This window comes from Trachinotus anak, unplaced genomic scaffold (assembly GCF_046630095.1).
Source record: "Trachinotus anak isolate AG129_WGS33_773 ecotype Australia unplaced genomic scaffold, CSIRO_AGI_Tana_v1 ptg000028l, whole genome shotgun sequence".
Classification (NCBI taxonomy): domain Eukaryota; kingdom Metazoa; phylum Chordata; class Actinopteri; order Carangiformes; family Carangidae; genus Trachinotus; species Trachinotus anak.
In genome coordinates, this window is record NW_027273879.1 from 21,443,608 (window position 1) to 21,464,278 (window position 20,671).

Here is a 20,671-nt window from a genome sequence, read left to right on the forward strand (position 1 = left end):
TGAATGGCCTGGCTTTCTGTTGAGTTTGTGCGATCAGGCTGTGATCCAGATCGTGCTTAAAGCTCAGGCACCTTCCACAAGGGCTCTATATGCCAACAGGTGGAAGCTTTTTTCCAGTTAGTGCACGGATCAGGATATGGACCCAGAGCGTTGCTCTGTGCCTGTATTGCTCAGATACTTGTAGATGTTGCTGGATATGGGTCTCTCGGTTTCTACCATCAAGGTGTATGTTGCTGGCATCTTGGCTCAGCATGTAGTTTTGGACAATTCAACTGTGGGGTCACATTCTCTTGTGAATTGTTTTATGAAGGGTGCCCTCCGGTTGCGGCCCCCATATGCTGTACAGGTGCCTTCATGGGAGTTGCCTTCATTGTCCTGAAGTCCTTTTGCTCCCCACCGTTTGATCCCCTCGACATAGCTGATCTCAAATGACTGTCTGGTAAGACTGCCTTTCTCCTCACCATTGCATCTGCAAAGTGTGTTGGTGAGCTTCATGCCCTGTCCATTGCCAGGGACTGTTTACATTGGAACTCTGATGAGTCTAGGGTTACCATGTGGCCCAACCCCTCTTTTCTTCCTAAGTGGCTCTCAGCGAACTACATCCAAATCCAGATCTACTTTGTCCTGTTTGGGCTTTCAGACAGCACATGGCTGTGTCAGCTGGGTTCCATAAGTTGGATGCACTGTTTGTCTGTTATGGTGGGCACAGGAAGGGTTATGCCTTATCCAAACAGAGGCTCTTAAACTGGGTCGTTGATACCATCTCACATGCATACAGGTTTAGGGGTCCAGGTACCCCCAGTAAAGTGACATTCAATTAGGGGTGTCTCCACGTCTTGGGCAGCCTTGAGGGGTGGTCCACTGAGTGATATCTGTGCTGCGGCTGCTTGGGCTTCCTCCTGTACTTTCACCTGTTTCTCCAGGGTTAATGTTGCTGCTCCCCATCCAGTGGCGACCGCAGTTCTATCTGCTCCTTGAGTCTGCTACCATGGTATGTTGGGTGTGGATTCCTCGTGACCTCGTCGGTATGGGTCATCCAGGTATTACATATGTCTCTGGCGGTCAGGAAGAATGAAATAGAACAAGAGTTCCTTTGCAACTGAGGTTCTATGAATTCTGGGTGACCACCAGAGTTCACTGTCAGTCAAAATCTAGACGAGAAGATTCTGTAGGAGACGGTTAATGGGGAACGGGCACCTTTATCAGGTTGCTTGCATCACCCAGATCACACGTGACTTTGTTGGTATTATGTCCCGACCTCCTGTGCTTGCATGCAATGCATATCAAGGTATTACATACTGTCTCTGGTGGTCATCCAGAATCCATAGAACCTTAGTTACATCCGTAACTAAGGTTCATCTCGTTCATCTCGTTCTCTCTGCAGCTGAGGTAAATTTTTAAAAAAAACTTCATTTTGAGAATCAGCTTAATATATTCTTGGCAGTTAGTGGCTCATTTCTATAGTTTGGTTTCTCCACCCCCACCTCTTCTTAATAATAATTTTTTCATGTCACTCTCCTCATATTTCATCAGATCAGTCTTCCTCTCTCTACCATTAAAACCCTGTCTCTCATGCCCTGCATAAAAATCCCCGAAGAAGAGAAGGAGTGATGGAAGAAGAGAGGAAAATATTTATCTTCTCTCCTCCCACAGTGCTGATGTTTCTGCGACGTTGGCCTTTATCGATCGGAGAAAGTGGAAGGTCATCTATATAGCCTCTGTGTGTTTGTGTATATGTGTGCGCCTACTGATTGGTAAGAGGTTGGAGGTTTGTACCTCACTGCCTACACTTAACTGTGTCACCATGCTGTGTGTGTGTTGGTGTGTGTTTTATATGTGTGTGTGTGTGTTGTCACCTTCAACATTGATCCCCTTTGTGATGAAACACCTTCCCATCAGCCCCTTCATCATCACTCAGCAGGAGGAGGAAGAAAGGTGTGTGTGTGTGTGTGTGTGTGTGTGTGTGTGGCTTCTGTTTTGAATTGTGAATCCTGCTGTTCAGAAAGCTTTTTTAAGCTTTTTAAAAAATTCATTTCACAGTGTGAATTAACTTTGAAATGATAGAGAAACTGGTACTGTGCTTTAAATGACAAGTGTATAGTTGGCCTGTGTGATAATGATAATGATCTAATTTTTCTTGCTGTGCATCACACAAGGCAACAGCTTTGAAAAAAGCAGGTCATAAGAACAACTTCCATTTCTGTCATCAGAAAAAGGCTAGTAGTCACTAAAATCAGGAAAAATCTGAAAAATTTCCCTGATAAAAAAGTGTTTTTTAGAAGAGATTTAAAAGAGGTCACCGATTGTGTTGACCTGATTTCCACAGGCTTCAGGCGTCTGACTGAGAATGCTCTGTCACCTCTAGTTTTCAGCAGCACCTCAGGAACAGGAAAAGACCTCTGCCTGAGGATCTCAGGCTACATACTGGTTTGTATGTGACTAAGAAGACAGATATAAAAGTCAACAGTAAGATCCAAAAATAAATTCTATGACACACTGGGAGCCAGTGCAGGGAGGCTAAAACAGGTGTGATGTGGTCACTTCTCCTGGATCTTGTTAAAAGTTCAGCTCAGTCTGGAGCCAATTAATAGATTTTTGTTTTGGAGAGTAAGAGAGAGGCATGAGGAGATGAAGGAAACATTTCTAAGATATAAAAACAAGCACAAGTTGCACAAATTTGCTGCTCAAAGCTGAAGTTAATACCAAACCAAACGCCAACGTGCAAGAGGCTTTTTTCATTTATTAATTTTGGGACAATGCACATTAATCAACATTACTGTTAATCTGCCAGTGGTAGCCAGCTGGCTAATTTTCAGCTGCAGCCCTGAGGCGAGATATGGCCTTGATGTGTTCCGACAGCAGATGGAAGGATTTGTTTTGCTATGAGCAGGGCACCAGTTATGAGAAACGCTGTTTTGCTTTGTTTGAGTTAAGCTGCAGAAAATTTTGTGAGATTCACCCACGTAGGCAGTTATGTATTGAACTCAGGATGCCAGGGTCAGAGGCAGGAATGTCTTCAATTCAATTCAATTCAATTCAATTCAATTCAATTCAATTCAATTCAATTCAATTCAATTCAATTCAATCCAATTCAATTTTATTTGTATAGCGCCAAATCATAATATACATTATCTCAAGGCACTTTACACGGTAAGGTCAAGACCTTACTTTGTTAAAGAGAAAAACCCAACAGTTCCCACAACGAGCAAGCGCTTGGCGACAGGGGGGAGGAAAAACTCTCTTTTAACAGGAAGAAACCTCCAACAGAACCGGGCTCAGGGTGGGCGGCCGTCTGCCTCGACCGGTTGGGTTTAGGAGAAGATAAAAAGAGGGGGTGGGGGGAGGAGAGAGGAGAGAAGAGAGAGAGAGAGAGACCAGGAATAGCTGTGTAGGTAATGGTGTTATCAATAATAATGACAGATAACAGTGGTTAATAGTAAAGATGAGTAGTGGTGGATCTGGATCCTGCTGCTCCCGAGGCAGAGATATCTGCAGAATGAGAACAGAGAGAGGGAGAGAGAGGAGAAGCACAAACTACGGAAGAGAAAAAAAAAAACAAAGTTAATGGCTTGAAGTCATCAAGAGAGAGAGAGAGAGAGAGAGAGAGACAGAAATAGAGAGAGAGCGCCCAGTGAATCATGGGAATCCCCCAGCAGTCTAGCTCTATAGCAGCATAACTAAGGGATGGGTCAGGACATACCCGAGCCAGCCCTAACTATAAGCTTTACTAAACAAGACAGTTTTAAGCCTGATCTTAAAGGTAGAGAGGGGGTCTGCCTCCCGAACCCACACTGGGAGCTGGTTCCACAGGAGAGGAGCCTGATAGCTGAAGGCTCTGCCCCCCATTCTACTCTTACAAACTCTGGGAACCACAAGTTGACCTGCATTTAGAGAGCGAAGTGTCCTATTGGGAAAATAGGGAAGTATAAGCTCTCCAAGGTACGATGGTGCCTGACCATTAATGGCTTTGTAGGTGAGGAGGAGGATTTTGAATTCTATCCTGGATTTTACAGGGAGCCAACGCAGAGAGGCTAACACAGGAGAGATGTGATCTCGTTTCCTCGTTCCTGTCTGTGTCTGTGGATAATATTTCCCAGGGGAAGCAAAAGCAGAGAAAATCAAATGAGTCAAAACTGACCCTTTAGGGACATAAGATGTTGTTATTATTGGAAACAGCTTCTATTTAACAGGTATGAAGTGAGCCATTTTAAAGCTGCACCAGATATTCCTGCCCAGTGCCTCAGCCTGTCTAACAGAACGCTGTGGTCAGCTTGTGTAAGTTGTGTTAGTTGCTGTGTCGAGCTGGTTGTGTAAAGGAGTGTGAAATATATGTGAGTGTGTATCTAGCTTTGTTTTGGGGGTCACAGTTTGGTATGTTTTTGATGCTGTGACATGGTGCCATGGCGGGTATGAATAATTTCTGGATGACTGCTGGTGACTCTAGCATATACAGAGGGCTATGGATAATTACTGGACACCTGCAGCTGGGCCATGTTAATACAGTGGATGATTCCTGGATGGCTGCAGCTCAGATGAGAATTCCAGGACCACTGCAGCTTGTGCTTCTTCAGGGCAGTGGATAATTCCTACTGTTTACATGTGTTTATTTATAGCAAGGCACAGACACTGAAATAAATTAATCCTTCATCAACACCAAACAATAGATCTAAATGACATGAGAATCTCTTTAGGTGCTTTTTTATGTGTTCCTCACACTGAATGCACTCACTCTGTGTTATTATATTAAAAAGCTATTGGTTAATAACACACCTCAGTATAGTTGGCGACAAATCTACACATATTGCACAGAATCTGAAATAAACTGTCACCAAACAAATTTAACATTTATGTAAAAGTTTGATCAAATCACCCCAGAACTCAAACTTCCTGCTGTGTTTCGTTTTATCTGGTGCTGTCAATCCAAGAGTCTGTAGTAAAATTATTCAAAACATGAAGTATTAAAATGTGCAGTGTGATAAGACGTGAAGGCTTCACATCAGCTGGGGAGCTGAAATAGAGAGAGTCTGAGGTTGAAACATGAGAGGAAATGAGATAAAGCTGGTTTCATTACACTCTGGTACATCAGGCTGCAACCACATCCAGATGAGTTTGTCCTCATACATTTATTCACTCTTTAGTTCAAAGAAAAGAAAATGCCTGAACTACTCCCACCTACATTGTCTTTCCTCAGGTGGTCAATAGCGCCAGCACTGAGGGTGAACAAATGTGACATGTTTAGCTCCTCTTCTGGTAGAGGAGGTGGTGGAGTTGCATATCACCTCATCTGACACAGTGACTGTTTTAAAACAAACATGTTTTACTGTGGAGCCCAGTTTTTACTGCTTTATGTTAAGTTTGTTTTTAAGATCAGTGGCAGAATCACTTTGCCAGTGTTCAGTCATCGTTGACCAGTGGAGAGAGTGAGGAGGCTGACACATAGCAGTGCTATGTTAGCTAACGCACGCTGCTCTGATGTTCCCCTCAACGCTGCATCCAAATCCAGTCAGTTTCAGCTTTCACTTGTTTATAAGTGACCTTTCCTGCACAACCAAGGAGGGTCTAGCTGTCCATGCCTGATCCATTTCAATACTCCTCAACTCATACCATTTCATCAAATGTTGAAAGTATGAGCTGACTGAATGGAAGGCCTATACATCGTGAAAAATGACCAGGTTTAGAGTAACAAAAACACAATTACTCCATTTATGAAAGAGTTGCTGCATTAAAGTTATAATATGTAAAGTTTCCACATTAAAACGTCTAAAAACAGCTACACCTGTGATATATATTTAGCTGTGTCTTGCTGTTTTTTGTTGTTTCCAGCAATTTTCAAACCTTGAGAAATCTGTAATTTTATTCAAAGTAATGGTTCATTTGGTTGCCATTGCAACCCCATTGCACATGTATCACCGTCGAGTTTGTCTGCCAGAAGTGGTCAACATTTACTTTTAATCCAGTTGTGAATCCATTTTTTAAGATAGACTTTTTAGATCTTGCTTGTTTTTCACTACATATATTTTAACTGGTTGAAGGATTTAAGTTATCAGAGAAACGAGCTGAGCAAACTTTAGTGGTAGCTCATCTCGCCCTAACCCAAACAATAATAATCTAATCTGCGTTCCGGCCCCCGCAGCAACTCCCCCACGAGATTGCTGCAGTGAGACGCTTCTACTCCTAGCCCTCCCTCCCTTCCTCCACGGACACTTGTCGATTGTTGACTCCGTCCGGGACCCGATCAAGGATGTCTCCATGGCAACTTGCTGTGTTATCGCGATGACACCCTGCGAACTGAGGCACTGATTGTGAACTAGACGAAGCGACTCTCCAGGCTAATGCACACACACACATTCACGGACACTTCTCACATGTACATGTGCAACTCACCCCAACCCCCAACCCCATCCCACGCCTTCACCGCTTCCATTGTGTTGTAAAATGTGTTTTATATATGCTTATGTTGCCGATTTTTAACATGTAGCTGACGTGAAGCTGCTGTATTCAGTGTTTATGCTGGTTTTATTGAACCAGTCCATTTGTTCTGGAGAGGAGGACACCTCTGTGGATAATTCAAGGTGCAGGCAAAACCTCCTGAACGACTGTCGTTGAAGAAACCCTGAGTGGGAAGCTGATTCTCCAATGACGGCAATGGAGAGGAAGACACCAAGACTCATGACCCCAACCTACTCCACCACGTCACCAAACACTGTGTTTTGTTGTTGTTTTGATTGAGAGACGCCCAGAGACTGAAGTCGCATAGCGTGCATTTAAAGTCAGGACAAATGATGTAAAATTAAAGGTAGTGTCTGGTCTGAGTTGTACTCATGACTGGTACACTCAGCAGTAGTGTACTACTGCTGGCTGATGGTCGACATAGAACAGAAGCTATTCTTTTATCCAGTAGTATTGCTATAATGTAGTTGACTTTGATGGAACCTAACCTTACTTCTGTAAAGTGCCCTGAGATAATGTATAGTATGATTTGGCACCATACAAATAAAAAATGAATTGAACTGAAGCAACAAAATGGTTTTGCCAGGTAGAGTTTGGCAGGAACAGACAGTACCTGCTGCCTGGTGAGGTCCATGCTGCTAAAACACTTCAGGCTCGGGTAGGTTCAGAGCTGTTGGTTAGATATTGGAAAAGTAAATACAACTTGTCTTGTGCTTTTTTTTTTCAAACATGTAATCACAATCTTTCCCGAATCTTAATCAAGAGCCTTCGGTAAAAGGCATCAGACATATCTGCTGTAGCAAATGAGTGGTATGAAACCTGTTTTTTAGGAGACAGGGTTCAGTGGAAGTGACTCATCTTGGTGAACCTTGTTTTTTTGTTGCTTCACATCTGCCTGACATTATTTCTCCCCCTTTATCTTAGAAGATTACTCACTATCCAGAGAGTCTGTGTCAGTTTTCTTCTTGTGATGAATTCCATGAGCCACAGAGTGACTGAAATGTTTGCATTCCCTGATTGTGATACTGGCATGGCCCTGGATCAGGGGCAGACCACTCCCGCACCCTTATGGTTTGGGGGTCCCTCTACTGAAGGAGGTTCATTGCAACTGTCTTTTCAACTGAAATACATACAGTATATTTCCCTAACATGCTTTGTAAGGCTGCTTTTTTCTGTCCTGATGCGTTTTGATGTAAATCACCACTACACTTTGCCTCTCACTGTGTCTTCAGTCTGGTATTCTGGACGTTAGCAGTGTGAGAACTAGGCTATGGGTTTTAGGAGAGCTCTCATTTTTTCATTGTCAGAAACACTTTGCTTTTTGTATTTATCTTTATTCCTATCAACAAGAATATGAATAATAATAAGAAAACATTAAAAGTAGTCGCTTCTGCTGTGGAGGCGGAGCAGGAGAGAGATGCTGTTTATTTCAGTAATAACAGTGCCACACTTTACTGCTGATGGAGTGAGACCACTTTACTCACCCACTTTCCTGTGAGGAATAAGGACGACTTTCTATTCCTGAGTCCTGCATAAGTTAATGCTTTTAGTTTCTGTTTTACAAAGGTGAGGAGGAAAACAAAGGATCTTGCAGATCCCAAAGAGACGTCAGACTGTGGCTCCTGTTGCAAAGGAACATTCATAGCTACAGACAGTAAATGGTAAATCTACTTTTTCTGGTCTTATCTCAAAGGGCTTTACATTGCAAACCACACTCACCGACTCACACACAATCATTCAGAGCTTTTTATACACATAAAGCACTTCTACTACCACACACACTCACACACCGATGATACATTGGGGGCAGTCTGGGGTTCAATATCTTGCCCAAGGACACTTTGACATGTGGAATCGAACCACTTTACCTCCTGAGCTCCTGAGCTGCAGCCGCCCCAGGCCTGTGTTGGCACATGTGATATATAATACAGTGACGGACTGTATTCTAAGTTTTTTGGCCAAATAAGATACAGTTCAAATAACAAAAGAGCCAATAAACACACATTTATGAGCATTAAGTCAAAAACAGAGCAGGCCAGACTCCCTACAAGGGACCAAGTCCTCATCAACAACAGTTAAAAGATACACACAACATTATTATTTTAGAATCCCCCCGAAATTTCACAAATCCAGTTTTCAAGGGAGCTCCTGAGTCTAAGAGGAGTCCTCCCCTGGACGTGCATCATGTTGTGATAAACTTGTACACAGATGTGTTTTCACTCAGAAGTCCAGACTGTTACAGGCTGATCAGACTGTTACGTCAGCTCTGTAAGGTCACCTCAGTGTGTGTTCGGTGTGTGACCTGCACGTCCTGCTCTTACAGTAATAACACAAAGAACAGCACGTTGCATGGCAGAAAAACACCTGGCATTACTGCAGTGTAACACTGAGCTTTTACTGGAAATTACACACAAACACACACGCACGTAAAGACACACAGCAGCAGCACACACAGCTTTCAGGGTAAATTAATGTATACACTCACACACTCAGCTTTCACAGTAAATTACTGCAAACACAGACACACTGTCATGAGCTGTTTTAATACTACAGACACACACAGAGCTTTCACAGCAAATTAGAAAACGCGCACACACACACACACACACACACTCCATGCCTCACTGTGCCTGTGGAGCAGTGAAGGAACAGGTCAACATTTGGGTAAACAACGTTGTTTTCTGTCTTCCCGTCACAGAAAGTGGATGTCAGTTTCTGTGTGTCCGCGGCAGAGATGGGTCCAGGATGTGTTTAGCTTAGCGTAGCACAAGACAGGAAGCAGTGGGGAAACTGTTAGCCTAGCTCCATCAAAAAAGAAAAAATCCACCTCCTACAACTCTAAACCTAGAGTTGCTGGGTGCCGTTTCTCCATCATGTGCTGAAGTAGAAATGTAACAGTGAGACCAAACAACCTTTGTAAGATTCTCTTGGATAAATTAAGGAATTCATATGTTAAGCTTAGTTTATAAGCTTATTATATTATTAACATTTTTAAATTACTCACAAAGATATAGTTTTGTTTTTAAAAAGGTTTGGTCCCGTAGGCCGCTGCTGGTTACTGTAGTTTTTAATAAATGTTACTCAAACAGGAGAAAACTCTCATCTGGGGACCATTTTCACTGGCGGATTAATCCAAATTTGAGTCAGCAGGACAGTGTATGTGGGATTGGGTCAAGATAAACTACAGTGTGTGTGTTCATGGAAATGAAGGAACATATCAACCAGTGCAACAATGTTGCTCAGTGTGTTTTTAATAGGTTTTGGACAACAATGGAGCTCTATGGCACAGAGGAATGAGATGTATCAAGCTCTAAATACACGCACAACACATGTTCGTGGAATATATTTATTGTTGGTTTTGTATTGTTGGTGCACATGAAATTTGCAAGCATGACAAAAAGAAAAACATTTAATTCACGTCAGAAATAAAGGGCAAAAGAAACTGCTGCCATATTCAAGTGTTGTGTTTCCTGTTGGATCTGTAGCTTCTGTGTGTACGTGCCTTTATTCAACTTTCAGCCATTCAAGTAAATTTCCACCTTCAAGTCAGTCAGGTCACACACATGCACGCACACACGCACACACGCACACACGCACACACACACACACACACACACTTAAGATGTTAGAGATTTTTCTCACTCACCCACAGCAGTGGAGATTTACTGGAATAAATATCCATTTTAGAGGAATTTAAAACTAGAGGGCAGATAGGAGGTGTGTGTGTGTGTGTGTGTGTGTGTGTATTGTATAGGGGTTTTTAACAGCAGCTGGCTGAAATGAGCCCTGAAATTGAGTGCAGAGAGAGAGAGAGAGAGAGAGAGAGAGAGCAGGGTGAAGCTGAAGCGAGTGAAAAAGCTCAGCAGTCTTCCTCTGCATAAATAGAGGTTAAAAAAGATAAAGATTTGTGTGTTGTGTGTGTGTGTGTGGGTGGGGAAGGGGTACTATCAGCAAAATGCTAAAAAGAGAGAGAGAGATCGTCATGTGCATCTGCTCTACATATCAGAGGTGCTCCTTAATGTATTTACGCTGCTGTAGTGCTACAGAAAGTAGAAATGTGTGTCTGTACATTTCAGTTCTGAAGTTTTTTCACTTAGCTGAAGGAGTCGCACACAACACCAGTAATCAGATTAATAGACTCGGCAGTAAAAGCTTTGGTGGTTGGCAGCAACCTCTGTGTCGCTCAGCAGCAGAAACACTGGCAGTTAGCAGCAACAGTATCATTTAACATCAGCAGCAGAATCAAAAGATGTCATATTTATCTCTCAAAATGAAGCAGGTCACATCACACAAACATTGTGTGAACCTTATGTTTCACTTAGCTGGAAATTGTTATGATGTTCATGAAGTGACAGTTTTTGCTTTTTCAGTTGAGTGGTTTCAAAGTAATGAATAAATAACATTAAAGTTAACATCATCTATTGTAAATTATTTCAACATTCTAAATACTATCTCTCTCTCTCTCTCTCTCTTTCTCTCTTTCACTCTCTTTTCCTCTTTCTCTCTCGCCTGCTGCACACTCAGCTTATGTGCTGATCTCTTCCTGAAAGGAGCAGCTCTCCTCTTGTAACGATCTTCTGTCTCAGACTTCTCAAACTTACTGCAGGTCTTACACAGAGATGATAAATCACAGTGTAATCAGCTCTTTCACTTGCGGCTACTGCGTCATCATGCTGAGGATGAAAAGACACATCTGCACATTCGTATAACACTGCAGTATCATAACTGACCTGAGAACGTGGGAAACTGAATCAAGCACACTTTGGCTATAGCTAGTCACCATCATCAGTGCTTTGTCCATTTCTACACGTGCTGTAATACTCCAGTGCATAATTCCTTTTAGAATAATACACATACACAGAAATAAGAATGAAATCAAATCAGATTCCTTGACAGTAGAGACCTCAGAGCTGAAACCAAACTCCCCCAAAGTTCATTCAAGCAGCAGAAACAATATAAATGCAGAGCAGCTTGTAGAAAATGGACACGGTGATGGAAAAAACATGTAGGCTGTCTGTGTGGTGTGTGTGTTCACGCGCAGGTATCATCTGTTGTGGTGCAGACTGCAGTGTAATTTTCAGCACTTATTCAGATTGTTTTCCAGCCCTGTTTCTGTGGTGTCTGAGTCTATTATTTAGCCTACCCGTCTATTTTCGACAGAGTGACGCTTTACTGCTCAGGGCCGCCTTTTTTTGGCCGGGTCATCAAGCAGAAACGAATCTGCCCTTCACACCCTGAATTCTCATCTCACAGAGACGAGGGGAGGTGTGTTTACACTCTTCGATTTCCATCCAGTCCTCTTTTTCTCATTATACCTCCTTGTCCCTCTCTTCCCTCCATTCTTCTCCTTTTCATTTCTCCTTTCTTTCTTTGTATCATTTCCTTTCTTACCTTTTTCTTTTCTCTCTCTGGTCCTCCTATTTTCCTTTCAGTTTTCCCCTCATTGTTGTTTTTATGCAGGTGTTATGTTTCCAGGTTGTGCGTCCATCTCAGTTCAAGCTATGCCATGAAGGGAATTTATTCACATTTCGCATAAAGTTCACGTGGACTCAAGAATGAACTGATTAGAATTTAGTGGTCAGAGGTCAAAGGTCAAGGTCACAGTTTCCTCACAAAATGTGTTTTTGGCCACAACTCAAAAATCTATTCACTAATTATGCCACAATTTAACACAAGTGTCTAATTGGATAAAAAGATGAACTGAAAAAATCTTATATCCAAAGGGTCAAAGATCAACACTGTGACATAATGTTCTGCAAAGACACTTCCAGCCATTTTTCAAAACTGTAACTCAGGAAGGAGACTGTGACCATATTTCCTGCAACTTTATGGGTTGGTGGAGGGATATATCTGTGAGGCGGTAATTCTAATTTTCCATCCTTTTCTTTGTCTTTCTTCTCTTGCTCTTCCCTATATATTCTATTCCTGTTCATCATCTTTTCTTCTCTTTATTCTTGTCCTCCATCCCCTCCTTTTCCTCACCATTTCCTCCTTTTTCTCCTCATCTTTCTTCCTCCTTTGTTTCCTCATCATATCCTTCTCCTTCCCGTTTTTCTTCCTCAGTTTCCCCGTCTTTCTCCTCTTTTAGTTCCTCCATCTCCTCATGCTTTCTCCTGTTTTTCAACTCCCCCATTACATCATAGTGATCAAGTGTGTGAAATGTGTGTGTGTGTGTTCAGTCAAGCTTCATTGACATGACAGACAAAAGCATTTAAAGACTCTGTGGACAGTCACAACCTTTGACCCAAAGGATAAATTAGATTTCTCTTAGCTTTGTGTGTGTGTGTGTGTGTATGTGTGTGTGTGTGTCTGTGTGTGTGGTACATTGATTATTACTGTGTTCTTCCTTGAGGATTGTTCTCTGCATGATTGAAGGCAACTTCAAAGCAACAGCCACAGTAACACTGCTGATCACACACACATCACACACTCTGCTTGTGGACTCCAGCTCTCTCTTGTCTCTGCTTGTGCTCTTGTGTTCTTGTGAATTGTTATCAGTCAGGGCCCAAGTGCTATACTAACTCAGAGTCCACATCTAGCCATACTGAATGCCCAGATGTGGTCTTGTTGCCCCCATTTTATCACAGATGTTTTGGGAACTGACTTTGGGTTTGACAAGAGTCCCAGCCTGCAATTCACATGCATCAACCAGCAGCGATGTTTGAGTATATGTGCCAGACTCATAACTAAAACTAAACCTTCTTTAGATTTTGAGTGTGTGGCCAATGACCAGTCTTTGTCCTTTGTCATTCTGGTGAGAAGAGTCTTATCTCAGCTCTTTGGTGATTGACATCAGGTGGCACTGATGTCTCTGTTAAACACAGGTCAGCCTGTGATTCCTTTAGGGAGAAAAAACTTTGAGACTGGCCTCCCAAGAAGAATGACACTGTCAATCATTTCAACAAGAACCCCTAAACGACTTATGCTAAAGTAACAGAGCCCTCTAGTTAACCATGAGGTCAGAGGTCAGTAGATGTTGTTCACACAGGGAGGAGGTTGGGGTCCAGTCTGGAAAACACTGGAGCTTCCTGTTCCCCACTGAACATCAGCATTCAAACCTTAATGAAGCTGCAGTTTTAATCCAAACCATGACCTTTCCCAAAGCATAACCAAGTTATTTCTGTGCCTAAACCTAACCAAACTTAAGCCAAAGTAAAACAGATTTATTTTCCAACTGTGAAACCACAGACAAACGTCATTCAGCCACTTCAGACTAGACAATGCTTCTGCGTGTTCCTCTAGAGGCTGTGGACTTGTTTCAGACTTTGGTCTTAGAGTTCAAATCGAATGTTTGTTGCTGCCAAATGAGTTTGGCTAAGGGTGAAATTGAGTTTAATGTGTTTATTGGGCACTTGTACAGTTGTGCTGCTTCAGTTCTTAAATCTCAATGTCTCACCACACATTAATAAAACATTACTAAGCATAAGTGAAACAGTGAGGCAGTGTGGGGTGTGGTTAAATTAGCTTTATTGAAAACAAATTGTATCTCAGTGAAGACAGTGGAGGGGTGTAATCAGCAGCAAGAAGGCTGTCATCCCAGTCACATAATGAACTTACTCTGTCCTCTAGACTCGTCTCCACTCCACTCTTGTATGCACTGTCACTCGCATTTGTCTAAGCAGTTCTTGATAAGGCACATGGAATAAAAGATGGCAGACAGGAAGGAAGAACTGATCAAATAATGGAGGGAACAAAGGGTTCAACAGTGGTGAGCCATCGGGGCAAGCGAGACAAGCAGTGCTTGACCAAGTCATGCTAAGAATAGACATCAGCTAGAATGATACTGACGGTGGTGCTTGTCAAGCTGTCCTTGACTCCGCCTCCACCATTCTCAGTTATGACCACATTTTACACATGCATGACATGTGAGAGAACTAAACTTGTACATTAGAAGATGCCTTCTTTTCATCCTAACCGTAGAGGAGGAGGAGCAGGAGCCAAGTAAACGAGCAAATGACACTGTGATTTATCAAATGTACAAGATCTGCATCTGCATTAGTAAAGGAGTGGGACTGGTACAGGAGAGAGAGAGAAGAAAAGCTGTGAAGTAAAGCTGTGAACATAGCAGTCTGATGTATGCACACTTCTGGCTGTTGGTCATATCAAAGGAGGGCAAGGGGTACTTGGTTGTTCAGCTCTGCCTGCGTATCACTCACCGCATGCCACAGGGATTCAGTATAGGCTCATAAAGTTTCAGTGGCAGGAGAATAAACCAGTAGAAACGAGCAGCTAGACCACTGAATAACTGTAGTGCCACAGACGTGTTCTGTGGTCGTTCAGTTTGAATGTCAAGGTAGGTCTGTGGACCTGTTGTGTCAAAAATATGAGTACAAAGAAAAGATACTGCCTCTCTGGAGTTGGCTAGTAGTCAAAATCTTTTTTGGGTTGTAATGTTTCTAAAAATGTGTGTTCTTACTGAAAAAATTAAAATATGCAATATTTCACCTGTTCCTGAATACATGAAGTGAACAGAACCACGAAATGATCTCATCTGAGTAAGCACAAAAGAAATTCAACTAGTATTTAAACTGCACATGCAGTGGTCATCATTTCTCGTTTTATTTTCATTTTCATTCTTTTATTTACACATCTTTTAAATACCAGAAAAAAGTTCTGCATATTCAAGAAAACATTTCCACTGCATGTCATTCCTGTTCTGTGGCCAGGAAAAACTGGTGTACAACTTTGTAATGTGAAAACTTGTTGTGTCGTCAAAACAGTCACAAAAGGATTAATTATCTGTGGTGTAGTATTGGAGAGTGACCTGAGTGAACCTGAGCTGTATCTGGATATCTTATCTGAATCAGGAAAAACACATTCATACAGTCTGAACACAAAAAAATCCACTCAACAAGGTCAGAGGTCGTCTGATTCCATCTTGTCCTGTTATCTCAAGCTTCCACTGCAAAGTGGAGCTCAGTGAGTGATTCTCCAGGGATATCCACGACGTGAAAGATCAGCTTGAACTAGCAAGCTCCAAGCAAGCTCTTCATCTGGCTCTCATCACGTTCTTGCAGTGTGAAGGTCTGCTCCCACCGGTATTATTGGTTCCCTGCAAATTTTTTGCACCAAGTTCAGCTTTGGTGAACTTTGACATTTGGTGCTGTTGACCAATAGCAAACCATCTTTACAGAGAGTTCAAAATAATGGGAGCTGTCATAGCTTGTCAGCTGTGTTATACCATTGACTTTTATTTAACCTTTCTCCACAAACCAGCCATATTGCACAGACAGTAGTAGATTGTACAAAATGTGTTTTAGATAAACTGTGTCAAATTATTTTCCCATCAGAGACAAGGCTCACAACATTGCTATCTGTCAGCTTGTTTGTTAACCATGGATGTATTGTGCTAACTGACAGTTAGTAATCTTGCTAACTGGCTTGGTAACTTGAGAACAATATTAGTGTTGGGGGCCAGGTGGGGGCGGGGAGAACAGAAAGAAAAGGTTTACTGTGACTGATTAGCACTGTTCCCAGGCTAGTTTCTCAGCAGTTATCTGGCTAGTTATCTTACTGTAATTTACACAACTACCCTTGTAAATAGTCCTTATGTCACTAAGCTGCTAGAACGACACCTGTGTCTCTGTCATGTGACCCCTGCCCCGCATCAGTCCCTTACAAGTCTCTTGAAGTGATGCTGCTGAATGCTTGTTGACAAGTCAGCCAGCTCCTGCATATTAATATGTGCCCACAATACAGACTAAAAATAATGAACATTCACAGATGTCAGTATCCAGATGAAGTATCCAGATACAGATCACAGTTAATGTTGGTTCAGAGATTCCCAGAGAAGCCCATGTGTCTGTGTGATGTCTCTTTACTTATTCAGGAACTGCTCACATTCTACCTAAGGATGGAGAATTGACCAAGCGTGATATGAGTCTATATAACTTCATTGTAAAATGAGTTTTTCCAAAACCCCTGTAGCTTCTGAAAGGAACGATATCTGATATTGACGAACATCTGTTTGAAATATGAAACCACTAAAGCTGAGCTGTCAGTCATTCTGAGCTATGATTTAGCATGAGAACAGGCAGCTCTCTTTACTTTCAGATGACTGATGTGTCTTGATTGATAACTAAACTTAACAGATGCTCTGCTGCTTTTTCTTCTTGCCTGTGATCTTCTTTACCACTCTTCTTCCTCCTTTTCTTCCTTCTTGTCTTTTCCACATCTTTTCCGTTTCTTATCTGCTCATCTCTTCTGCCATTTGCTCCTTTTGTTTTTCCTTTGCTTCACCTCCTTTGCTTGCCCCTGCACTTCCTCCTGTCGTCCTCCGTCCTTGTCCCTCCTTCTCCTACCTCCCTCCCTCTCCCCCTTCACCCTCTCCCCTGAATGAACTGTTAACAGAGGCCACAGCCACTCAGTATAGACCTGCCCACACATCTCCTCCTCCTCCTCGCCCTCCTCCTGCTCCTCCTGCTCCTTCTGGCATCCCTTTGACTTACTCCTCCTCCTTTGATCCCCCACCAGTGTCCCCCAGCCCAGGCGTTGTCCTCCCCTCTGCCCCCCGCGACCTGGTCCCTGTCCTAGTGTCCAGCCGATTTGTCCGACTCAGCTGGCGCCCCCCAGAGGAGAACGGAGGAGCTGTGCAGACCTATGGTGTTTATTACTCCCAGGATGGAGTCGAGAGGTAAGACAGGATGTTTTTCTGCTGGTTTGGACTGAAGTGGTTTCTGAATCCTTCCTCTGAGTCTAGGGTCGGGTCAGACTGTGGGTTGTTTACTTTGCTTTTTTCTTGTTAGTTCCAGGATAAATTTACTCCTGTGGGTCTCTCACAAAAATATAACCTGAGAAAGAAGAGTCACTCTTTAGTGGATGATCTCTATACCTGTAGTGCTTGTAAGCGATGATGAGGGTCATAGAGTTATATGAGATATAGTTGTTTGAGGAGTTTACAAGCAAAAACAGTCACATAAAAACCATGATGGTGACATCAGATAGTTAGGAAATAGGATGATAATGCATGTATGTGTAAATGTACAAAATGAACATATAAGAGATGGTTTTAATTTCTAGACCTGTTCAGAGACTCATGCTGCTGACTTCTAAATGAACCCATGTTGTGACCTTTAAAAGTACACGTGTTGACATCTAAAACTACATATGAACAGCTGTGTTTTACATCAGTCTTATAGTGATGACTTCTGAGGGTACCTGAGGGAACCTGTTGGAACACAGGACCCACAGCACTGACTTTTAAAGGAACATTAGAGCCATCGAGTTAGTGTTAAAAGAGCCAAAGACCAATGAGGGTCTAGAGGAAGATATTCTGAATGTGGTGATCTCAGACAAATCCCACCGCTGTGGTGGAGTTACTTAATATCAGCAGAACAGTGTCATCATTAAAGATGCACTGTTTCCAAGGACGTTACAATGTCAAATTCATCAGCTGTGACTGATGGGAATGTCATTAGTTTTGCTGGTATTAGGTCATAAACCAAAATATTGGCAAAGTATTGATAAATTAGAAGTTATCTGATGATGTCACTAATGTCAATGTAAGAGGCTCTGAGAGAAAAAAGTATTCAAAACTTTTACTGAAGTAAAAGTACCAATACCACACTGCACTCCATCACAAGCCAACATCCTGCACTGAAAATGTCACTTATCTATCTATCTATCTATCTATCTATCTATCTATCTATCTATCTATCTATCTATCTATCTATCTATCATTAATAATAATCAAGCATTAATGTTCAGGCAGCATTTTACTCTTGCAGTTTGAAGTGGAGTGAACTGTTTCATATAAGGCTGTATTATGGATTCATCTGCTGGTTATTTTCTGCATCAATCTATTTATTGTTTGGTTTGTAAAATATTATAAAATTGTAGGAAATGTCCATCACAATGGCTCAGAACTCAAAGACACATTCAGAATTCCTGTTTTGTCCAAACCTCATGTTACTGTAGTACTCTGGTGTTCTTACATGAAAATGACCTACATGATGAAAACAGTTGCTGTAAAAAAAATTCAAACTGAACAACTGATTAAATCACTAATGGTTTAGGATCAAATGGTGAACTTTAATTTTGTATGTTTTGTATGTAAAATCAATAAACTAACTAGTCAATATAGCACTATATACAACATACAATATAACATTGAAATGTAGTTTAAGTATAAGATGTCATGAGATCATTCACAGACACTGGGTTTCATGGCAGTCCATCCAACAGTTTTTAAGACATTTCACACAAGTGAGTGTGCCAATGGTAAGAGTGCCGATGGTGAGCGTGCTAATGGTGAGAGTGCCGATGGTGAGCGTGCCGATGGTGAGAGTGCTGATGGTGAGCGTACCGAGGGTGAGATGGTGAGCATGCCGAGGGTGAGCGTACTAATGGTGAGAGTGCCGATGGTGAGCGTGCTAATGGTGTGAGTGCCGATGGTGAGCGTACCGAGGGTGAGCGTGCCGATGGTGAGTGTGCTGCTGGTGCTTCAGGAAAAGTTGCGGGATCACCAAAATCAGTAGGACACATCCTCTATTGAGCGTGAATTTCTGTACAAATTTCAAGGCATTCCCTCCAAAGGTTGTTGAGATATTTAGTTGTGGGCCATGAGCCACGCTGCTATCTTAGCTGAAGAGGTAGATGAACCCATATTGTGTGTGAACTCATGCAGTTCACTTTTGAAGGGACAGAGGTCTGATGGTGTAGAGCTGTGTACTAACAGTATGCTAAAGACAACACTTCTGTGCTATATTCACAGCTCTGCTGCACCCAGCAGTTCGGAGTGTCTAGTAGAAAATGTCTGGGTGACATATCAGCGAGTCCCCTGCTGATGTTAAATGGTAACCTCTGACAGTCAGGGCTACAGCTGAAGGCTTTCACATTCAGGCTTTTAAGCTTTGGTACCTCAGGGACAAACTTGCCTGCAGTGCTTTAGGACTCTGAACAGTACACTGGACCAAAGAGCCACTGAGGTTTCATCATGACAGAGTATGACAGAGAGATTGTGTCAGTCCTAATGGCTTACAGAGGGAACAGAGGCAGAGGTTTTGTCAGTTCTAATGACTTCGAGAAAAATACAGAGATGGGTTTTGTCAGCACTAATAACTTGCAGAAAACGAGAGAGGAGGGAGGGAGAGACACTGAGAGAGAAAACAATGAAAGATTTCAGGAGAAAGGGAGATGACAAAACAGGAGTGAGAGGATGAAATTAGTTTGTCAGTTGTAATGACTTCCAGGAAATATATTCACAGTAAAATAGAGGAAGGGGATGAGAGATCAAGACAGAAAAATGGAAAAAGAAAGAAAGCAATAAGAATTGGGCAGACGAAAAGCTGTTTTCACTCTCTTTACTTAAAGGCTTTTGACAGAATCACTACATGTCCCAGCATACCAGATATTATTATTTTCAGAATATGTCAGGGTAGTCATGAATGCCATCATTTTGCTTGTCAGTGATTCTTCATGTGTATTCTAGGCCTATTTTATGAAAAAAGTTTCAAGGAATTTGAAAGGTTTTCATATTAAAAAAACAAAACAAACCAAAGAATTAAACTGAACACGTAGGTTGGCTTTGATTTCCTTCACATCAGGGTCAATTCTCTGTGATTTTCACCTATGATGAAACAGACTCAGCCTGTCGACAATGAGAACATCACTCGTGATAACAGCTACATGACAGTATACACTAACAACAATGGCCTTATTGTTCATGTAATACAGTAGCTGCCCCAGGCAAAAAATTGCCTCCTCCAATCAGTGTTCATCATTATGTATGAAATAATCTGACACGAAAATAAGAAAGCAAGAAATCAAAACTTTTGTTCATGTTAGTTTCAAATTTTCAAAATGGAAATATAAAGAACATGAAAAACCTTAACATTTTCAAAATATACATTATAAAGAACGATAAAAACCTAAACAAATAACTAAGCTCAAATAACTTCCACATTGGCACATTATACATAGCCCACATTATAAAGCCCTAGCTCATCAACACATAAAGCCCCTTTAAGGAGGTTTCCTTCTTTGCACTTAGTGATTTTCTCACTAGATTTGGAGACTTTAAAACCCTTCAGCTTCTTTTTTCATAAAAGCTGTTCGGAACATGTCTAGAGACTTTAGGACAGACCTTATCTCCTCTCCCCTCAGTGAGGAAGCTCTGATGTGGTTCTCTGGACTGACAGTGTTTAGGGGGCGGGACAGAATATCTTCAGTCTGCGTGAATGAGCTGTGAATGGCCGTACCTACCTGCCAATCATTGATCCTC

General features: G+C 42.0%; 1 protein-coding gene across 5 annotated transcripts in view; it reads left to right on the forward strand.

Moving 5' to 3' along the window:
• Positions 1-20,671, forward strand: part of dcc (DCC netrin 1 receptor) — a 273,002-nt gene that overhangs the window by 132,752 nt on the left and 119,579 nt on the right. For all 5 annotated transcript variants that reach the window (XM_071465819.1, XM_071465820.1, XM_071465822.1 and 2 more), the window contains exon 8: positions 16,924-17,083. In XM_071465819.1, the coding sequence (XP_071321920.1) occupies positions 16,924-17,083 (160 nt within the window). The remainder of the gene's footprint in view (positions 1-16,923; positions 17,084-20,671) is intronic.